At 40.8% G+C, this 21,089-nt stretch overlaps 1 protein-coding gene across 1 annotated transcript in view; it reads left to right on the top strand.

The window, feature by feature from the left end:
• LOC123510363 (G-protein coupled receptor GRL101-like) overlaps positions 1-13,691 on the top strand; it is an 80,147-nt gene extending 66,456 nt beyond the window's left edge. The window contains exons 21-26 of the mRNA XM_045265457.1: positions 2,937-3,135; positions 6,038-6,236; positions 10,273-10,420; positions 11,420-11,511; positions 12,804-13,021; positions 13,396-13,691. Of these exons, the coding sequence (XP_045121392.1) occupies positions 2,937-3,135; positions 6,038-6,236; positions 10,273-10,420; positions 11,420-11,511; positions 12,804-13,021; positions 13,396-13,608 (1,069 nt within the window). The 3' untranslated portion in view covers positions 13,609-13,691. The remainder of the gene's footprint in view (positions 1-2,936; positions 3,136-6,037; positions 6,237-10,272; positions 10,421-11,419; positions 11,512-12,803; positions 13,022-13,395) is intronic.
• Positions 13,692-21,089: the final 7,398 nt, after the last annotated feature.

Below are 21,089 nucleotides of genomic sequence, written 5' to 3'. Positions count from 1 at the left end.
AAAGGGACAGCATGCCTGGCTTTGTTCTTCGCCACCCACACATGGAGAAAATCTGGGTAATTTGCTTCGTGGTGCTTTGTTCAGCCAGCCATGTTTATCCCTTTGCTGCCTTACTGGTATATTTTTATCGTTCAAACTAGTGTGAAATGTGTGAAATGTTTAAAAGTTATTGCTATCAACACACACACACACACACACACACACACACACACACACACACACACACACACACACACACACACACACACACACACACACACACACACACACACACACACACACACACACACACACACACACACACACACACACACACACACACAGAGAGAGAGAGAGAGAGAGAGAGAGTATCAGATTAGCTTTATCTTCTCTAGGTTACAGGAATACTTAACAGACTGTAGTGTTAAATTAGAATGTTTGAAAAGTTACATTTTTCAGCTAATTCGTGGCTTTCTTTCCTTTTTCCTTTCTTTTCATTTACCAAGGATGAAGTAGTTCTTTTTTTCTGGTGACAGTTCCCACAATTATTATCTTGTTGGTCTGTGTGGTAGTTCTATCAGAGTTGCCTTTTGTGTATGTGTTATTTTTCATCGTCTTACCATTCCTCAATTCTTATTTTTAACGTAATGTAACACAAACAGTCTCTTGTGTGTGTGTGTGTGTGTGTGTGTGTGTGTGTGTGTGTGTGTGTGTGTGTGTGTGTGTGTTTCGTTATTTTAATTCTCTTAGTATTCCTCATCTCTGAGATCGTATAACTTACATTATCAGCTTCGCAAAAGGCCATTATGAAATCTGTTATTTGTCCTTCCTTTGTATTCCCTTATGTTCCTGTGTCTTCTCCGCAGCCTCACCTTGACTCCATTGCTTATCACCTTAGCGAGATTACGTGAAGGTGACAGTGATTAGGAGTACCACTGTCGCTTTACTTCTCTTCCTTATACCTGGCTGTCTTGATTAAGAGTATTATTTATATATGAAAGAGACTGGCTAAAGTTAATAAAATACCGTGTGAAAAGGACTGAGAAGAAAAAGGAGGCCAAAAATGTTCTCCTAGAAGCTCTTTCTTTAATTAATACCTGTCAAGAACATATATTTCGTCTCGCGATGGCTGTGATCTGACCAGAGAAGCTTCAGGTGTGCCGCTCCTCCCCTTTGATCTGTCTCATTTCCCCACAACCACGGCAACGGTGGCTCAGTTCACGGCTTGTAGCTTAGGAGTCTCCCGCATCTCACGGTTGGGCTTCCTCACTCGGGGCAACGGTTTCCGAGCGGGTGGGCTTTGAGATAGGAGGTGCCACAAAAAGTACCCCCTTTAGCTCATAAATTCCCGTGAAAAGCCCACTTTGTATAAATTTAAAAAAATCGCAACTTTGATCTCTCGTCATCTAAACTCTCGCTGTCTACACCAACTCGCTTACCTCAGGAGTGAAGTGCCTTGGATTTTTAATGAAGTGTTTATCCTGCACATTTTCATTCCTTTTCTTCTTAAAGTTTGAAATATTCTCGTCTATGCTTAAACTCATCTATATGTTAATTTTCATATCCTATCTAAAAACACCGCATTGAAAACTATCGTAAGGAAAGAGTTGACGATTTCTCAAAATATATAACGTAACGGTGCCAGTGTTGTTTGGATGTGTCTGTGTGAAAAGTTGTGTTTTTGAATGCCTCGTCAGGGTTTGCAATACTGTTTTATTGTATGTAGTTTACTCTCTCCCTGTCATTGTGAAGTAGGTAAGAGCGCACCTACCTGTTGTTAGTACGTGTTCCTCTGCATTGTCCCTCTGCGTTTGTTTTATTCTGCCACGAGCGAGAGTAACGAAACACTATCCTGAAATCTGCCCCGTATCGTGAATCTTCTTTCCCTTTACTCCAGACCTGAAACTTCTTGTCTTCATACTCCATCCATTCCTTAGCGCGATATTTCATTTATTACTGATTAGTATTCTATTTCTTTTCACTTTGAATTGTTGTAATATTTATTTCCTTTTCTTCTAAACTGCAAAATTCATTCATTCGCCCTCATAATTACAAAGCTCACTCTTTCTACCTCTAAACTCCTGAAAAAACTATCTTCCTCTAAATTCATGGAAAAACTAAGTCTCTTTCCCACTAAACTGCTGCAAAGTCACTCATTCCTTCTAAACTGCAAAACTCAACACTCCCTTCTTTGGTGGGACGGTGGTGTAAAGAAACTCAGGGAGAGCAGGACAGAATGACACAGGCAGGCAGGTAGAGCAGTATATATACACGTCAGGAGAATCACGCCGCGGTGTGCTGGAGAAAGGAGTGCGCAGATTGGTTAAAGTGTTCCTGCTCTCCCTGAGTTTCTTTACACCACCCACCCACCAATCTATTCTACATTATTACAATATGTCACTCCCTTCTTTTCTACACTTGCAAAACACACTCCATTTTCCTTATAGAACCCTGCAAAACTTTCTTTTCGACTTTAAACTCCTGCAAGATCACTCATTCGCCTCTAAACTGCAAGACTCATTATTTCTCCTCATGACTCCTGCAAAACTCATTCATTCACCCTCAAAACAGCAAGAACTCACTCTTTCCCCCAAAATTCCTGCAAAACTTATCTTTCTCCCTTCTAAACTTCAAAACACACTTCCTTTCCCCTCAAATCTCCTCCAAAACTCACTCACTCTTTCCTTCGAGACTACAATCACACTTCCCTTCTCAAAACTCCTCCAAAACTCACTCACTCTTTCCTTCCAAACTCCAAAACACACTTCCTTTCCTTCAAAACTTCTGCAAAACTCATCTAACTATACTCGTCCAACGCCAAAACTTCACTCACCCACTACAAAACATCACTCAAAACCACCTGTTATGAATCCTGTAGCTTGAATAAACACCATCTCGAGTCACCCACTCCTCATACACACACACACACACACACAGGCATTCTTCTTTCTCGGCAGGTGGATAGATGAGTTCCGTTTCTGTTGTCTTGCGCGGCGGGTTCCTCACTGCTACCCACTGCCAGACCAATTCAGCTCCTGCGAAGACCTAATGACCAACGGCGTGCTGCGTGTATGTGTCTGGGTGCTGGCCTCCCTCGCTCTCTCTGGGAACTCCTTGGTAATTGTGTGGCGCCTCCTCTATGAGACGGATAATAAGGTAAGGGAGTGTGGTGGTGGTGATGGTGGTGGTGGTTATTGTGGTGATGGTTGTAGCAGTTGTTTTTTGTTGTTATTCTTGTAGTAGTAGTAGTAGTAGTAGTAGTAGTAGTAGTAGCAGTAGTAGTTGTTGTTTTTATTGTCGTTGTAGTAGTAGTAGTAGTAGTAGTAGTAGTAGTAATAGTAGTAGTAGTTACTGTTGTTATAAATAGTAGTAGTATTAGTAATAGTAGCTGTAGTAGTAGTGATGGTGGTGGTAGTCATGGTAGCAGTTGTAGGAGCAGTTTTTGTTGTTATAATTTTCTTCTTCATGTTATAATAATAGTAGGTGTTTGTTGTTGTTCTGTTCTTCTTATTCCTGTGGTAGTAGTAGTAATAGTAGAATAGTCGTCGTTATTGTTGCTATAGAACTATTAACAGCAGTAGCGGCAGCAACATACTAGTATTTACCATATCATTCATTGTACGTATGTATTGTAGATTCTCCTCCGTGTGATTCCTGTTAATTACCTCGCCTTGTTCTCCCCACACCCAATTACTGCCCTCGCTTCACCCCTGTGCAGTGTCGTAACAGGCGTGGGAGTTCAGCGTATTAGTGTGTTCTGGAGAGCCTGCCTTTGATTGATGCCTGTGTTAGAACCCTTTACTACAATTTTATCTTTTCTTACCCCCTTCAGTTTGCAGTATTCATGTTTATGATGTTATTTTGCTTATATCTTTATGGTTAGGGTGGATGCGAGAGCAAAGGTGTGAGTTTCAGAATGAGAAGGGAGGAGGGAAAAATTCTATGCAAGCCGCGGAGACGAGAGAAGGACAGTGTATCGGTGGGTAAGAGGAAAAGGGGAACGTCTTGAGATACCGGGACAGAAGCATGAAAGGAGATCGGCGACTTTATAAGGACAGGGGAAAGCTTTTGAAAGGTGTATCTTCAGGTTCTCATTAATACGCGAGGATATACAGTGGTGTGCAGATGACAGGTGTTTTAGAAGCAAGGGAAAGAAAGTAAGAGCAGACGGTGGCAGGTGACAGGTGTTTTAGAGGCAAGAGAAAAGAGGAAACAAAGACATCTATTAGCGAAGGAAATTACCTGTTTTCATTATAAAAATAGAAAACGCAAACCTGAAAGAAAAGAGACCTTAGTATCGTTAGAAAAAGGACAGGATTTTGAAAAGAAGGGAAAATAAATAAAAGAAAAAAATTGTCAGCTAAGAAAACTATATATCTAAAAGTGAAATAAAAGGGGAGAAGCAGAATTTAGTGGAAATAACTTAGCAAAACAGGATAAGGCCATGACATTGAGAAGAAAGGAAAAAAGATTAAAGAAAAAACATTAATTAGCCACGAAAAGTATACATGTAGAATTTTAAAGAAAGAAGAGAGAAAATGAGAGAAAAAAAATAGTGGAAAGGAAGAAGCGAATTGAACAGAATATATTAGAGAAAAGGAAGATAAAGGAAGATATTTTGATGTACGGCTGTGAGAAATGGAGTGCAAAAAATAATAGACAGGATTGCAAGAGATAGTCCTTAGTTGAATATGAAAAAGAGAATTGAAAGCGAGATAGTGGAAGAGAGAGAGAGAGAGAGAGAGAGAGAGAGAGAGAGAGAGAGAGAGAGAGAGAGAGAGAGAGAGAGAGAGAGAAAAAAAGAAAGGTGAAGGATTTAACACTTTGGAGGGAGAGGGAGAGTGAGGAAGAGGGATTATAGAAACAGAGTAAAGGGAAAGAGACGAAAGGAAAGAGCTTTAGTAAAAAATGAATAAGAATGAAATAGAAAGTACCGCGATAGAGGAAATAAAAAGAAAATTAATGCATGAGAGTTGAGAAGACAAAAAAAAAAGAAATAAAAGATGATAATGATGAAGAAAAAAATATGAAAACAAGAAAAAGAAACAAAAGAAGGAAGGAAGGCAGAGGAAAACAAAGGAATCAAATAGCGAGAGAGAAAACGTAACACAAGAGGAAAAAATAAGAATAAACTAGAGGAAAGGAAATACTTCAGACATTCAAGACAAGAGCAGTGAGAGGGACGCCGTGGTACAGTGGAACAATGCCTGCTTTGGGGTCCGAGGGGTCTCCAAGCGCACGGGTTCGAATCCTGTCCACGGTCCGAGTGTAGGTTGGGCTTCCTCACTCGGGGCAACGGTTTCCTAGCGGGTGGGCTTTGAGATAGGAGGTGCCACAAAAAGTATTCCCTTTAGCCCAGAAATTCCCATGAAAAGCCCACATGGTATAAATAAAAAGAGAGAAAGAGAGAGAGAGAGGGACGTAGCGACATGTGAGAAAAAGGGAGGAAAAGAGAAAGAAATGAAAAGAGAGATTGGTGAATAGGAAACCAATAGGGAGAAAGAAAAGACAAAGAAGGAAAAACGAAAGAAGAGAGAGAGAGAGAGAGAGAGAGACAGAGTTATGAGGTGGCGCGTGAAGAGATGGAAGAAGACAGAAAGAATGTGATGAGGAATGGAAAATGATAGGAAGAGGAGAAACATCAATGGAGAGAGAGGAAAGAAAGAAGGAAACAGATAGAGAGAGAGAGAGAGAGAGAGAGAGAATTGGGGAGAGGAGGATTTTATGAGAATCTGTTTGTTCTTCGATAATTATTTTCGAATTAGTTATTAGAATTGACGCCGCGAGCACTTCGATAACAGGGCTTTTAATTCTCTCTCTCTCTCTCTCTCTCTCTCTCTCTCTCTCTCTCTCTCTTTCTCTCTCTCTCTCTCTCTCTCTCTCTCTCTCTCTCTCTCTCTCTCTCTCTCTCTCTCTCTCTCTCTCTCTCTCTCTTGTTATTATTATTCTTGTTCTCCTTGTACCACTTTTTCTTCGTCTTCATCTTCTTGTCCTTCTTTTTTCCTTTATCTTCCTTCTCCTCCTCCTCCTCCTCCTCCTCCTTCTCCTCCGTCACCAGGTGCACTCGTTCCTGATCACCAACCTAGCGCTGGGTGACCTGTGCATGGGCCTCTACCTGTTGATCATCGCTGCTGTGGACGTCACCTACCGCGGCGTGTACTTCATCTACGACGCTGTGTGGAGGACCTCGCCCCTCTGTCAGCTGGCGGGCTTCCTCTCTACTTTCTCCAGCGAGCTCTCTGTCTTCACTCTCACAGGTAAGGCGGGTGAAGTGAGGCAGGATATTTACTTTGTGTTCTTAGATTTTACAGGTAAGGTGGATCCAGGAGAGAAGGAAAGGCGAGAGACGGTAGAGATAAATCGTCAGTGGGGAGAGAGAAAGGGGGAGAGAGAAACTGAGGAGCGGGGTATTTTTAAGTGAAGAGTTCTGGAGGGTGAAAGGAGCTATATAGTCAGAGGGAGAGAAAGAAAGGGAGAGGGAAGCTGGGGGGTAATTCTAAGTGTAGAGTTCTGGAGATCGAAAGAGCTGAAGAGGAATGAGGAAAAGGACTAACTATTGAGAGGGATGTAGGAGAGAGAGGGGGTTTGGAAGTTAGGAGAGATTTATTAACCTTTTTAATGCGGCATATTTTTCCCCCTTCTAAACCTTTCACTGGTGTTCCGCCCGTTAACTTTCAGGAAACTGTTAAAGGATGTGTTTTTAAGGATAGAGAGAGGGAAAAACAAAAGGCTATTCTTCTTTCATCTTTCCCCGGCAACCAATCCCTTTCCATCCCTCCAACCTCCAGGAAGTACTCCATAGGGAATAGTAAGTACGAGTAAGCAGGAACGCGTAATTCATAACAACTTTACAACTTCAACAACAACCTCGATAAAAACTTAATCGACTTAAACTTTATCCAGCAACCAAGACTTTTCCATTCCTCCAGCTCCGGGAATTGATATAGGGAGAAAGGCAACAAGTAGTAAAAAAGAGCATGATTGTGACAAAGAAATGAACAAACAATTCGAAACATTGAACCATCTGGCTTTGAACGACTTCTAACTTTAGTACTGGGACGCATTTTTACCATGAGTTTCGGGATATGAATAGACTATTTTTATTTATATTAGGAAAAGTCTATAGAGGTCAGAAGATTAATGGCCTGGGTCTTCACTATTTTAATCCCCACATAGTGTCTGAAGCTATATAAGATCACCAAATAGTAAGCACAATGAATAGGGAAAACGTTGTACTGAAGAGATTGAGTACACCTGGTATGGTATTATCCTCTGCACTGACTCACCTTTCATCTGAGCTTATCGAAGTGGTATATAAAGAATCAGCTTGAGGGTTCAGAATTGTGGAAAAATTAGAAGAATGGAGATTCAGTAAAGTTTTAATGTGAAGTCTTGTACTCGTTTCTGATTTTATTTCCCTTGATTTTAGTTCTCTGAGGTGAAGTTCTTAGGATACGTACTGAGGCAGGTATGGAAAGCAATTGCATGGTAGGAAGAGTGAGAGGTCAGCAAAGGATTAAATTGGATATCCAGCTGGAGGACACAGGAGGAAGCTTTGACACTGTGGAAGTTGTGAGGAGAGCCAGTGATGGAGAGGTGAAGGTCCATTAAGTCACATTTATCCCATTTCTATCCAGAGTAAGGGAATAACTCACAGATTTCTATTCCTAAACCACATAAAGGAATAAAAAAAAAAAGGCAGAGTTCTCCCATTCTTATCCGGCACAATCGATCACGTCACAGGACTATCACCTCGGTAATAAAAAGATAAGCTGGTAAGTCTGTTTATAAAGTCCCTCGTTCCCAGCTTATCAAAACAATTATGAATGAAACAGATGAAAAATACAAATAGCGGTAATATGTTGCTCGGTTTGTGCGGCAATTCACAGCACAGTCACTTCAGCCGTGCAGGGAACGTGTGGCTCGTCGCTGCTTCCTCGTGCATGGCAGTGGAAGATGCGATTAGTGTTGTGTTGGTGCTGCGAGGCGGAGTGTGAGTACATGCGTCACGGGACAGGGAATCAGAATAGTTGCTTATGTAAACGGAATTATTCTGCTAACTGTGAAAGTTTAATGTAGAGTTTATAGAAAGCATAAGTGAATTAAAAAAAAAAAACATTAACTTTTACCTCGGAAATAAAACTAACTGGGTTTGCTGTAAGTGAGTTTTGTTGTTAGGAAGCCAAATTAACGTTATGTGTCATGGAGACTTGGTACATAAGATTAATGAAGAGTTTATAGAAAGAATAAGTGAATTAAAAAAAAAACATTAACTTTTTACCACGGAAAAAAACTAACTGGGTTTGCTGTAAGTGAATTTTGTTGTCATAGGAAGCTAAATTAACGTTATGTATCGCGGAGACTTGATAAAAAAAACACTAACATGGAAATCAAATGAAGTTGAATAGATAAAAAAAAAAACTTGTATGTGGCGCCGTAACACTTCTGGTTAGCTCACGTTGAATTAAAATACTGAATTACATAAAAGTGTTAAGATGAAAGCTAAAGCCACAAAACTATGATACTCTTCAAATTCAAGAGAAGCAAACAATTAGAAATAGAAACAACAAATTAAGAGGATTGAGATTTGAATGTACTAATTTTGAGAGAGAATTGTAACTTCCATCTTGAAAGGGTTTAAATCACAGAGAGAGAAGATATACGAGTAGAAACACGCAGGGAGTTCTAGAGTTTACGAGAGAAAGGAATGAAGAAGAAATGAAATGTCAACTATCACTCAAATATCTAAATACCCATAAAAGTAGAAGCGACAAAACAATAAACATTTTTTCCCTTAGAATAGGTGACATGGGAATGAGTGGGCAGTGTGTTAGGGGATACATGACAGGTGACACATGATAGGTGACCAGCATGACGTGGTGACGCCGGGAAGACACAAAAGCCAGGACTCCATTATGAAACCTGACGAAAAGGGCTTTGTTTCTTGATGGACACGTGTTTGCTACGGCTTGATTTCCACCGCCATGCCTCGCCCGCACTACACTCCCCATGCCGCCCTCTCGCAGCTTTATACCATTGCCGGAGTCTTAGCTTTATACTGACTCTATGGCTGTTTGCTTTACTTTTTGTTGACTTTTTTTTCCAGTTTTCAAGATTATCTGTTTTATTTTTCAGGATATTTCATGTGATTATTTTTATTCTTTTATTCATCCTTCGCTGTTACGTTTTAAGATTATATGATTAAATACATCTCCCGTTTATTTAATTGCATTGATTTTTATGTTTATTTGTATATTTCTTATTCTCTTAGGCTCGTTTGAATTCTAAGACAATCCAATTTGCTATCGAAATATTGTAAGAATTATTCACCTGACATCTTCCAGTTCGTGTGCTGTCGTTTTCCGTTTTCTTCATTTTCTTACATGATTAAGGTCGCCAATTTTACTTAACTTGGCTCCCGACTTTTGAGACCATTAACTTGACTTTCCATGCCAGTCAATAACTCACTCCCAAGCCGCCTGCACAACCAGACGCGGTGGATGTGGAATTACTGGCGATCTTTTTTTTATTCATGATGTTTTAAAGTTGTAAGCGAGTCTTCTTGTGATGTAGAGAGAGAGAGAGAGAGAGAGAGAATGTGTGTGTGTGTGTGTGTGTGTGTGTGTGTGTGTGTGTGTGTGTGTGTGTGTGTGTGTGTGTGTGTGTGTGTGTAAACGGGAGAGGAATGAAAATGTAATAAAATCTCAAACACAGAAGTGACGATTCAGTATCAAACTTTGGCGCGTTTTTACTTACACATTTTATTTGTTCATTTTTTTTCTATATCTCTTTGAATCTTTCCTCGCTATGAATATAAAAGCATGCATTGGACGAGGCAAGAGAGGGAGGGAGTGAGGGCCAGGAAAGGTTAGAGAGAGAGAGATAGAGAGAGAGATGGTGGAAGACAGGGAAACTAAACACACAGGTTGACACATAGGGGAAAAAAAAGAGAGAAAAATACAGGAATGACAAAGAAATATACAAAAAAAAAGATAAATAGACACAGATAAAGACCAACATAGACAAAGAGAGATAAGGATACTGACCAAGAGAGAGAGAGAGAGAGAGAGAGAGAGAGAGAGAGAGAGGTGCGTTGAGCCATGAGCGTGTGTTGAAGAGATACAATAGTTCTGGCGTTCTCTTTTCCCACGGGAGAGAAAAAGATTTATTTGTGTGCATGTATTGTAATTAGATTATTATTGTACTGGTGTTGTCGAATTTATATCAAAAGTTAATTCTCTCTCTCTCTCTCTCTCTCTCTCTCTCTCTCTCTCTCTCTCTCTCTCTCCCCAGTCATCACAGTAGAGCGGCTGGTGGTTATTGTGTTTCCCTTCCAAGTGCCTCGCCTCACCATGGCTGGGACGCGCACTATAATGGCCGTGGTGTGGGCGTGCGTCACCCTCCTGGCCGCCCTCCCGCTCCTCGACATCCCCTACTTCAGGTAACACGCCCATACGCACGGACACACGGACACACACACACACACACACACACACACACACACACACACACACACACACACACACACACACACACACACACACACACACACACACACACACACACACACACACACACATGAACGCACGCTAATTCACGCTTATTATTCCTATACTCATTGACATTCACGCTCTCTCTCTCTCTCTCTCTCTCTCTCTCTCTCTCTCTCTCTCTCTCTCTCTCTCTCTCTCTCTCTCTCATCATCATCATCATCCCTTTGACAATTTTTCTTCTCTCTGTCTTCCTTCTACTGACGTTGCTATTTTTCAAGCTTCCTTACAATTTTTTTTTTCATCCTCATTTAATTCCTTTCCCTTTCTCTCGTCGCTGTCTCGTCAGTATCTCCAGCCTTCCCTTTGAGTTTGTGTCATCTGTAGCCTTTGTATCTTCTCCTCACACTTAATAACATCACCTAGCACGAGTCAAGACTACCACATATATATTTCAGTATCATCACGAGAGGGAAGTAGAGACTTTATTACATTCCACGTGTTTGCTTAAAGGATTCAATTTGTATGTTTCCTTACTTCAGAAAATTTCTTCACGAGATATAGAGTGTGGCTTCCATTTAGTAATTAAATTGTGTAGGGCTATTCCAGGGAACTAGGTCAATTTAAAGTTTAACTGTTACTCAAATCACACACGCAGGCATCTTTCTCTCCTCCAAGATCTGCCACGAGATGTCTGGAAATTTTCTTCAGGTTTATATTACGAATACATTTTTCTTCTTGTATTTTTAGTTAATAGCTCTCTTATTTGTGTGTTTCTTCATTTTTTCCGCTTTTCTTCTTTTCTCATGTACTTATTTCCTTCCTTCCTTTCTTTAGAGTTTCCTTGCACTCGTATCTACGCTAACTAAAATCATCTAAAGCCTCAAAAATCGAAGTTATTCATCTCATTGATATTCGAAGGGTTACATGTACACCTCTCCCTCTTTTAGGAACTTCTACGGGAGGTCTGGCGTGTGTCTGGCGCTGCACATCACCCACGAGAAGCCGAACGGGTGGCAGTACTCCGTGTTTGTCTTCTTAGGTAAGGCAAAGCTCGTGGTGGGGCGTGAGTGTTGGTGGGGGAATTATGGGAAGCTGGTAAGGTTTGGCAAGGGAGTACATGAGATTCTTTGCCCCTTGACTATTTTTTTTCTTATTTCTCATCTGCTTAGTCTGTACACGGGCCTAATCTGTTCATATATAGAGTACGCTTCACATGTATGGAGTTTCACACGTACTGGCCTGCTAAAGAGTTGGAATTAGAATAATTTCGTATTGTCAACACCTCTCCTATAGCTGACTGATTTGATTCTCTCTCTCTCTCTCTCTCTCTCTCTCTCTCTCTCTCTCTCTCTCTCTCTCTCTCTCTCTCTCTCTCTCTCTCTCTCTCTCTCTCTCTCTCTCTCTCTCTCTCTCTCTCTCATCGCTGTAATGTTTCTTGCTATCTTTTATCGATACTTCCACGCTAACTGTTCTTCTGATCTTCCTAACTGGTCTTCCTAATTGCATTCTTCCCTCCTGCTATACCGCCTCGCTACACAACACTTCCTTCTTTCTCTCATCCCTATTCTGTCCACTTCTTTAATGCAAGAGTTAAATATTATTCTTTATATTTCATCCCTTTTAATGTTGACCTCTGGAACTCTCTGCCTTTCTGCATTGTCTCTTACCTATGTCCTGAATTCTCTCCAAAGGAAGGTTTCACGATATATTGCCTTTTAACTGATATTGGATAACCCTTTTTTAATTATGTACTTTAGGGATTGTACCGTGTGTGTGTGTGTGTGTGTGTGTGTGTGTGTGTGTGTGTGTGTGTGTGTGTGTGTGTGTGTGTGTGTGTGTGTGTGTGTGTGAAAGAGTTATTTTCGGTATGTGGAGGTTTGAAAAATATTGTTGTAGGATTGCAGGAAAAGGTTTCAGGAAGGTTGATGGAGGATGAAGGACAATTGGTAGGCTTTGTGGAGGTGAGCACACAAACTGACAGGCACACACACCAACACACGCGCAAAAAGTTGAAAAACTGTAGAAGTTAGTCAAGTAGACAGACTGACTGATTGAAAGACAGGTACTGTAGATAGACAGACAATCAGGCACGTTGACCGGCAAAGAGACGGGCAGACAGACAGACAGGCAGAGGGACAGAGTGGCAGAGAGACTGACAAATAGACAGACTGACAGTTATTCCAATATTCTAACATGCTAAAAGATAGACAGACAGACAGACAGACAGAGGGGATGTAAGTCTCTTAGAATAAACAAGCATTGGTGTTGGATGTAATGGCGGTAGAGGAGGTGCAACACAGCAAAGCCTTACATTCCTGTGCCACCACACAGCACTCAACCTCGCCTCCTTCTCCGTCATCGCCGTGTCATACTGGCGGATGTACCTGGCCGCCCGCACCTCCCGCGCAGCCGTCAGGAACGACTTTCAGCGGCGTGAGTCCATCATGGCGCGGAAGATGACGCTCATAGTGGTGACGGACGCCGCCTGCTGGCTGCCCATCATCCTGCTGGGCGTGGTATCCCTCGCAGGCGTCACTATCCCGCCCCAGGTGAGTGGCGTCATCGTTCGTGTAATGGTGGTGCAGCGCCTCGCGTCTTCCTCACCTCGATGCTTGTGTCTGTGGCCTGGCTCGCCTCGAGTCACGCGGCACACATCACGTTGCCCATAAGGACATTGTTCATTTGATAACTCTCCCTTGTTTCATCTGGTGTTTTTGGGTGAAAGAGCCACTTTTTTACTCATTACTATACCTAGTGACGTGATTCACCTCACTCACCTTGATTGACTTCACCTGCAGCATCACCTGTACATGTTACGCCCATCACTGTTAACCTTATGCAACATCACCTATTCATCTTTCGCCTGTACACGTGACCTGAGCCCCTCCGCAGCATCTCCTTGGTCACGCCCTTCCCTGTGCAGGTGTTCGCGTGGGTGGCGGTGTTCGTGCTGCCCCTTAACGCTGCCATCAATCCGCTGCTGTACACTCTCTCCACGGCGCCCTTCCTCAGCAAGGCAAGACAGCGCGCCCGAGATGTGCGCACCTCCTTCAGATGGTCCCTGTCCCGCAGAGCTACCACTCTCTCCACCAGTGAGTACCGCGCCACGCTGATAGCTCCGGTCAGGGCACTGTAGCTGTGGGGTCATATGCCGCCTCTTCCTTCAGGCGTGGTAGGAAGGCAGAGAGGTGATGGGAAGGGACTGGTTTTAAATCTTATTCTGAAACACTAGGCTGTCATAAGTACTGTTCTTCAAAGTCCACATCGATGTATCGTTTGGTTCCCACTGTTTATCCTCCACCGGGCACATAACTCTCCTTCAAAAGTCACAAGAATCACGAAGGCACTCTTTAATCCCCACAGTAGTTTTATGGAGCTTGTTAGAACTTGTGAAGATCAGACGCTGAAACTTGTAAGTAAACGGACTATGAGGCGTCGAGTCAAAGGAAAGACGAGGCGCCCTTTGCCTGGAAACGGCGAGTGGTGTGAGAGGATTACTTAACTGACTGATTAACTTAGGCTATAAGAAAGAAGGGACGAGTAATAGGAAAGATAAAGAAGAGAATAGTGATCAAGTTTCGGGGAAGGAGAGAAGAAAGGCAGCAGCATCAGAGCCAAGGGAGAGCGAGGGACACAGGTCAAAAGGAGAGCTTACTTCGAAAACCAATATAAGGAGAAACCATACTGAATTCAAAGATAAAAGGGGATTAGAAAAAAAAGGGGACATATCATTATGGGGAGGTAAGAAGAGGAAGAGATTTTTTCCCCTAAAATATGTAACAGATAAAAGGAAAGAAGTTAATGTCGTGCCGAGAAGGAAATACAATACGGGAGCCAGAAAATGGAAAATGGAGAGAAAATATTAGGAAAAGTACAAAAAAACATCAGAAATTAAGAACTTTTTTTTATTACGATAGGGAAATAAGGATACAATTTGAAGCATGGCTGTGATCAAGTGATAAGACTTAATGTATAAATAAATGTATGAGTGAGTGGATGAGTGAGAAGAGAAAGATATCAGGAAAAAAAACAGGAAATTGCTCTTAATAAAAAAGCAAATTCATAGATAAATAAATAAATAGTCAATATGGAAATTAGAAGACGAAATTGATGCCAGAAAGCAGGAAACCAACATGAAATCTCTCTCTCTCTCTCTCTCTCTCTCTCTCTCTCTCTCTCTCTCTCTCTCTCTCTCTCTCTCTCTCTCTCACACACACACAGGCGCTACAATGGTGGACGACAGAACGGTGGTGCTTCTCAAACCTCTAGCGGGCATCTCTCACTCTCCCCACCTCCAATCTCCTCACCTCACCACCCTGCGCCTTCTCGCCCCGCCCACCGCCGCCCACCTCCACCACAGGTTCCCCTCCAGCCGAAGTCTCTGTCTCGACCATTCCCTCTCGTTACAAGAAGCGGATCCTAACAAGTAAGTGTGTCTGGGAAAGTTGGCTAGTTATTTTGTACTATCTTTCAGTAATTTCTTTTAGTACAGGGTCGTTTGGGAGGTGAGAGTGCTGTGGATCTCTCTCTCTCTCTCTTTTTTTTTTTTCATTTTTTATATTTATTTGTCTGTTTTTTTATTCATTCATTTGTCTATATTTTTTTATTTGTCTATTTGTATGACTTTCTCTTTCTCTTTTCTTTTCCTTTCTCTCTTTTTCTTTCTCTCTCTCTCTCTCTCTCTCTGGTAATAACTAGATATGATTTTTTTTTTCGTCTTTTCCGCGTCGTTATTAAAATTAGGGCGAGGAAATTGAGAAAAGTTTCATATTCTCGACGTGTCTGTAATAATAGTAATAATAATAATAATAAAAATAATAATAATAATAATGATAGTGATGCTGTAGATGAATAATTTTGTAGTGTTCAAGTAATTCACGCCTCCCTCCATTCTCTTTCTCCCTTCTCTCTTCTCTCTTTATACCTCTTCTCTCTCTTTCTTCTCTTTTCTTCACCCTCCCCGTCACTCTCGCTCTCGTTCTCTTCTTTTATGCATTCTTTATTCTTCTGTTTACTATTTCTTTTTCTCGTTCTCCTCTTCTTTTTTTCTTTATTTGTTTCATCTTTTTTTATTTCATTTTTGGTGAATTGGTATTTTGGTTCAATTCGTCTTTCTTGCGTTCTTCTTCCTCATGTGTTCTTTCTGTTGTTGTTGTTGTTGTTCTGTTTTCGTTTTCTCTTCTTCTTCTTCTTCTTCTTCTTCTTCTTCTTCTTCTTCTTCTTCTTCTTCTTCTTCTTCTTCTTCTACTACTTCTTCTTCTTCTTCTTCTTCTTCTACTACTTCTTCTTCTTCTTTTTCTTCTTCTTTTCTCTTGTTTTCTTTTCTTCTATTTCTACTTCTTCCTGTTCATCTTGTTCTCGTTCCTTGTTTTCCTCCTTCACCACCACCACCACCACCACCACCACCACCACCACCACCACCACCACCACCACAGACGGTTGCAACAGGATGGATGGGTTCCTGCACAGAGGGAGATAATACCCCTATGTGAACTAACCAACCACGCCCAGCCCCCGATGCCCGCCCACCACTCCCGCAGAAGACACCACCACGAGCTTTACGACTGAGGTGCTGTGTGTGTGTGTGTGTGTGTGTGTGTGTGTGTGTGTGTGTGTGTGTGTGTGTGTGTGTGTGGTGCTCCTGAAGATACAAGTGAAGATATGACGTTTTTTTTTTCTAACCTTTTATTTCTTTTCTTACGTCAGTTTTTTTTTTTTTTTTTCTATTTTGCTTTTTTGGTGTTTGTCTTTCTCTGCATCTGTCTATCCGTCTGTCTGTCTATTTGTTTGTGTCTTTTTATCGTTTTTTTTTTCTCTCTCTCTCTCTCTCTCTTTGTTATTTCATTTTGTTTTTTTATGTCATACTTTGTCTCTTTTTTTTCTTTTTTTCTATCTATCTGTCTCTTTTTATTGATTATTCTGTCTATCCTTTTTTTATTCATCTATCTGTTTTCTTTCTCTCTTTCTTTCTCTCTCTCTCTCTCTCTCTCTCTCTCTCTCTCTCTCTCTCTCTCTCTCTCTCTCTCTCTCTCTCTCTCTCTCTCTCTCTCTCTCTCTCTCTCTCTCTCTCTCTCTCTCTCTCTCTCTCTCTCTCTCTCTCTCTCTCTCTCTCTCAGCATCACCACAGAAACTACCTCGTGACACCGCAGGATGTGATGCTGTTACGTCACTATATTAGCACATGCTGGTGCCCGTCACAGCCAGAACCATCACCACCACCACTGTCACCATCATCACCATCATCATCATTCACTAGCATCAACAGCAGCATTACGAAGACAAACAAACGCACGTAACATTAAAAACTATATTGGAAAATGGAGAAGGGTTTTGTGTAATTATTTGGGTTTATCCAGGTGTACATTTCATTAGGTTCATTTGTCTACCTGTCCCTTGTCTTTTGATTGATGTAAGGAAAAGGAGAATGGTCTTTTATCACTAAATTATGCTCCTGTTCAAGTGATCTCTCATTAACTAACCTGTCTCATACACTCGTTTCTCTCACCTTTGCTCAAGTGACCTTTTTTTTTTTTTTTGCCTACCTTGTGTTTGGTGTCAGGTAATTTATGGCCTTTCATTAAATTACCTGCCTTAACCATTTATTTCTCACTTGTGGTCATTTTTTTTTTATCGCCCACCTTGTGTCTGATATTTTTAGTTAGTTAATTTCCTGGTCAATCCTATTTCCGTACTATTACATACAAATAAAACTGTTTCGTTCTAAGTTTGTATGATCTGTTTCGTTATATTTGTACCGAGTAAGCTGTTCACTTTTCGTAACCTTCCTTCTCATGTCAAAACACGTTCTCGTTTAGAGTTTATCACGATGAAATGTTGACCCATTAAACTGTACTAACCTAACCTTATTTACCACCATTGTAGAATAATTGTTCTTACCGAGTTTAAGTGAATTAGGTTTATATCAATTAATTTACCTGCTTTAACCTTGCCTTTCATCGTTGCACCCAATACAATTCCGGTGTTTGAGTAAGGCAAGTATTAAGGCGTCCCCGTCTGCTCAGCTCTGCGACAGGAACAAGTCACTATGTTGTAAGGCAAGTGTGTGCAGCTGACTCAGTGATTCAAACCCATACAAGTCAATACAATCAAAGGCAGTGTTTTGTATGACGTTTGTGTTCCGTAGGTGGCTTTCCGAGTGACCAGCCAGGGAGAGTGTATGTTACTTAATAAAAAATGGGAAACTTTTAAATCACCGAGTACTTATTAGCGTCGTTATTGGCACCTCAGGCTGGGTCAATTAGTTAGCGGGGATGTGAGCGGCTGAGTGGAATATGTTTGATGATACAGTGAATGTGATGTGGTGTTAATAGACCCTCTTTATCACCCACCCTGCTTTAATGAGAGAGAGAGAGAGAGAGAGAGAGAGAGAGAGAGAGAGAGAGAGAGAGAGAGAGAGAGAGAGAGAGAAAGGAATTGGAAAAGAATTAAAAGAAGGAAAAAAAAAAGTAAAATGATGTGGTTTTTCAATACAGAGTTGCAATCTACAGAAAGAGAGAGAGAGAGAGAGAGAGAGAGAGAGAGAGAGAGAGAGAGAGAGAGAGAGAGACAGAGAGAGAGAGAGAGACAGACAGAGAGACAGACAGACAGACAGACAGACAGAGACAGAGAGTATAAATAAGATGTTTAATTATGAGAAGTGGCATTGCAAGAAATAGGAAACAAGTACTGAGACGTGTGTTTGTATGTGTGTGTGTGTGTGTGTGTGTGTGTGTGTGTGTGTGTGTGTGTGTGTGTGTGTGTGTGTGTGTGTGCCTTGCCGTATCCAGTAAGAGAAGTAGGTATAACAAGAGGACAAAAACCAGGGGTGTCTTCCTCCTCTCAACTTCTCTGCTAAAAGGATCACTGTCTGGTCAAGTAAGGGCGTCTCTTTTCTTTAGTACAGTCGATGTGATGTTACCTGTTATTATTCTCTCTCTTTATGTATTTTGTATTATTTGTGTGTTCGTCATACGCCCATTTGTTATCCTTGCACCTCTTAATGATTGGAAATTTAGCTTTTTTTTATTTTTTATTTTTTCGTTTGATATAGTGTTACCTGTGTGTCCTCCTGCCCTGTTATTCTTCTCTCTCTTTGTGTATTTCGTATTATTCGTGTGTTCGTCATTTGTTACCCTTGCACCTCTTGATAGCTATGGATGTGACGTTTTTTTTTTTTTATTTATTTATTTTTCATTTGATGTGGTGTCTGTGTGTCCTCCTGCCCTGTTATTTTTTCTCTCTCTTTGTGTTCGTCATACGCCCATTTGTTACCCTTGCACCTCATAATACTTAGAAATGTGACGTTATTTTTATATTTCATTTATTGTTAGTTATTTATTCTTATTTTTTTGCGTATATATAATCATTTATGTCGTCATTATAGTACGCATATCATCGACATCACTTCTTATATTTGTGTTAAGATAATTGACTTTAACATAAACAGAAAATAAAATTCAAACTCCCACCTCAAGGAAAAAAATAAAAGAAAAATCAAACTTACCAATCAACGCATTTTATCATCACATAGTTCATTACATTCATCATTATTAATTTGGTATATTGTTTTCAGACGCAAGCTAATAACCCTTTCACTGCCACACCGTGCAAGCATCACAAGCGAGAAGGGGAAGAAAAAGAGGGATAGATTTTGCCATTTCCATATTTCTAAAGGTTGAAGTGACTGTGAAATAAGAAAACATGTCATACAGCGATTGGTGATTAAGAAAATGGGTGTGGCAAAATCTCAGAGTTGAAAAATTCTCTCTCTCTCTCTCTCTCTCTCTCTCTCTCTCTCTTAAAAAATCATTAAACTTCTTCCATTAGTCAATTACTCACACCTGATTAATCGTGAGGCTATATAAGAAACAAACAGGTCTTTAGGTTTCCATCAATAACACTGCCAAGGTCACTGTGTTGGAGGCACAAAGAGGAGCTCAAGGATGGTGTTTGGGAGGATTTGTGCATGAATATATTTGGTTCGCGTTTAAACTTTCATATCGCCCTTTCCACGAGTTTAAAATGTAAGGAGGAAGTGGAAGAGGGGGGAGGTTACAACTGTGAGGAAATGTTTGTTTGGTGTGTGTGTGTGTGTGTGTGTGTGTGTGTGTGTGTGTGTGTGTTTTCTTCTCATGTATAGTTGAGTATGAGTAGTAACAGTAGTAGTAGTAGGAGTAGTAGTAGTAGTAGTAGTAGTAATAGTAGTAATAGCAGCAGCAGGTTGTTACGTCAGATTAGTAGAATGAAAGTAAAAATAATCGTAGTAATAGCAACCGTAGTAGTAATAGTGTTAGTAGTAGTAGTAGTAGTAGTAGTAGTAGTAGTAGTAGTAGTAGTAGCAGTAGTAGTAGTAGTAGTAGTAGTAGTAGTAGTAGTAGTAGTAGTAGTAGTAGTAGTAGTAGTAGTAGTAGTAGTAGCAGCAGTAAACAAGAAATTGGAAACTCTCTTTACATGGAAATCTATTATGCTTATATTTAACGGGGAAAAAAATAATTAATGAAGCTTTTTGTTTTCCCGTAAATAGATGGAAGGGCGTAAAATATCAAGAGAGAGAGAGAGAGAGAGAGAGAGAGAGAGAGAGAGAGAGAGAGAGGAGTGTGTGTGTATGTGTGTGTGTTGGTGTCAAGTAATTCTGTGCGTAGTAGCCGCCAGGATGAATCAGGGCAAGTGGAATACCTGAAGGTTTGAGTCAAATGTCCGTGCGTGCCGTGATTGTCGTTCATCGTACCGTCAAAACACTGCAGCCATTAATGTTCCAGGACGTGCGCCGCTCCAGGCCTGCCGGGACGGTACTCTCTGAAACGTGACTCGATATAAAGGGGAAAAATGTCACGTAAACCATCGAGGATTTTGAGGTTTTATAAGGCAATACATAATGTCATTCAATTAGAGAGGATTTGAAATTTTAATGTGAACTTGTAGTGTTTTTGAGTTTGAAGGAATAAGGTGAGTTTGTTGTGTTGAAGATGAAAGACATACCGTACTGTAAACTTATATAATCTGAAGTTTTATGTACCGAATACAGATAAAAAAAAACATGGATGAAAAAGCAACTAAAACTTTTTACTGACAGAAAAAGACAAATTAACGTGAACTTACACTGAACGACTCCTAAACGACTGCATTATCAGAGGAGAAGTTATGATGTCGATTTTTCCCTCTGAATCGTCCATCCTTTTGCAATCAGTGAGGTGAAGAAGTTGCGATGGTGAGCGGAGATTGTTATCCAAACTGTGACAAACTGAATCCTTTTCATTGCACCGCCCATCAATACTCTGCTTCATTCCACGCATGCCCCGCTAAGGTATCCTCGATAAACCCATAATAGGACATGAAAAAGAGATAAAGAGAGAGAGAGAGAGAGAGAGAGAAAATAGTACACCCCCTTCATATATATCACCAGTTCGCGTTTTCTTTTCCTCTTAATTATGAGTCACCTGTATGTGTCACCTGTACCCACCTGTACCTCTATACGTGTGCAAAACTACGATGAGAATGATAAGAAATACGTAAATGCGTGACTGTAGTTGTATGCGCTAAACATTCTTACTTTCTACCTTTTTTTCACTCACCTGTTATGTATGTTATTTTTTTACCTGTATTTTACAAAGGTGTGTT

Source organism: Portunus trituberculatus, chromosome 28 (genome assembly GCF_017591435.1).
Source record: "Portunus trituberculatus isolate SZX2019 chromosome 28, ASM1759143v1, whole genome shotgun sequence".
In the NCBI taxonomy this organism is placed as follows: domain Eukaryota; kingdom Metazoa; phylum Arthropoda; class Malacostraca; order Decapoda; family Portunidae; genus Portunus; species Portunus trituberculatus.
Note: the sequence above shows the minus strand (reverse complement) of the source record. Positions and strands in the feature narration are given on the sequence as shown.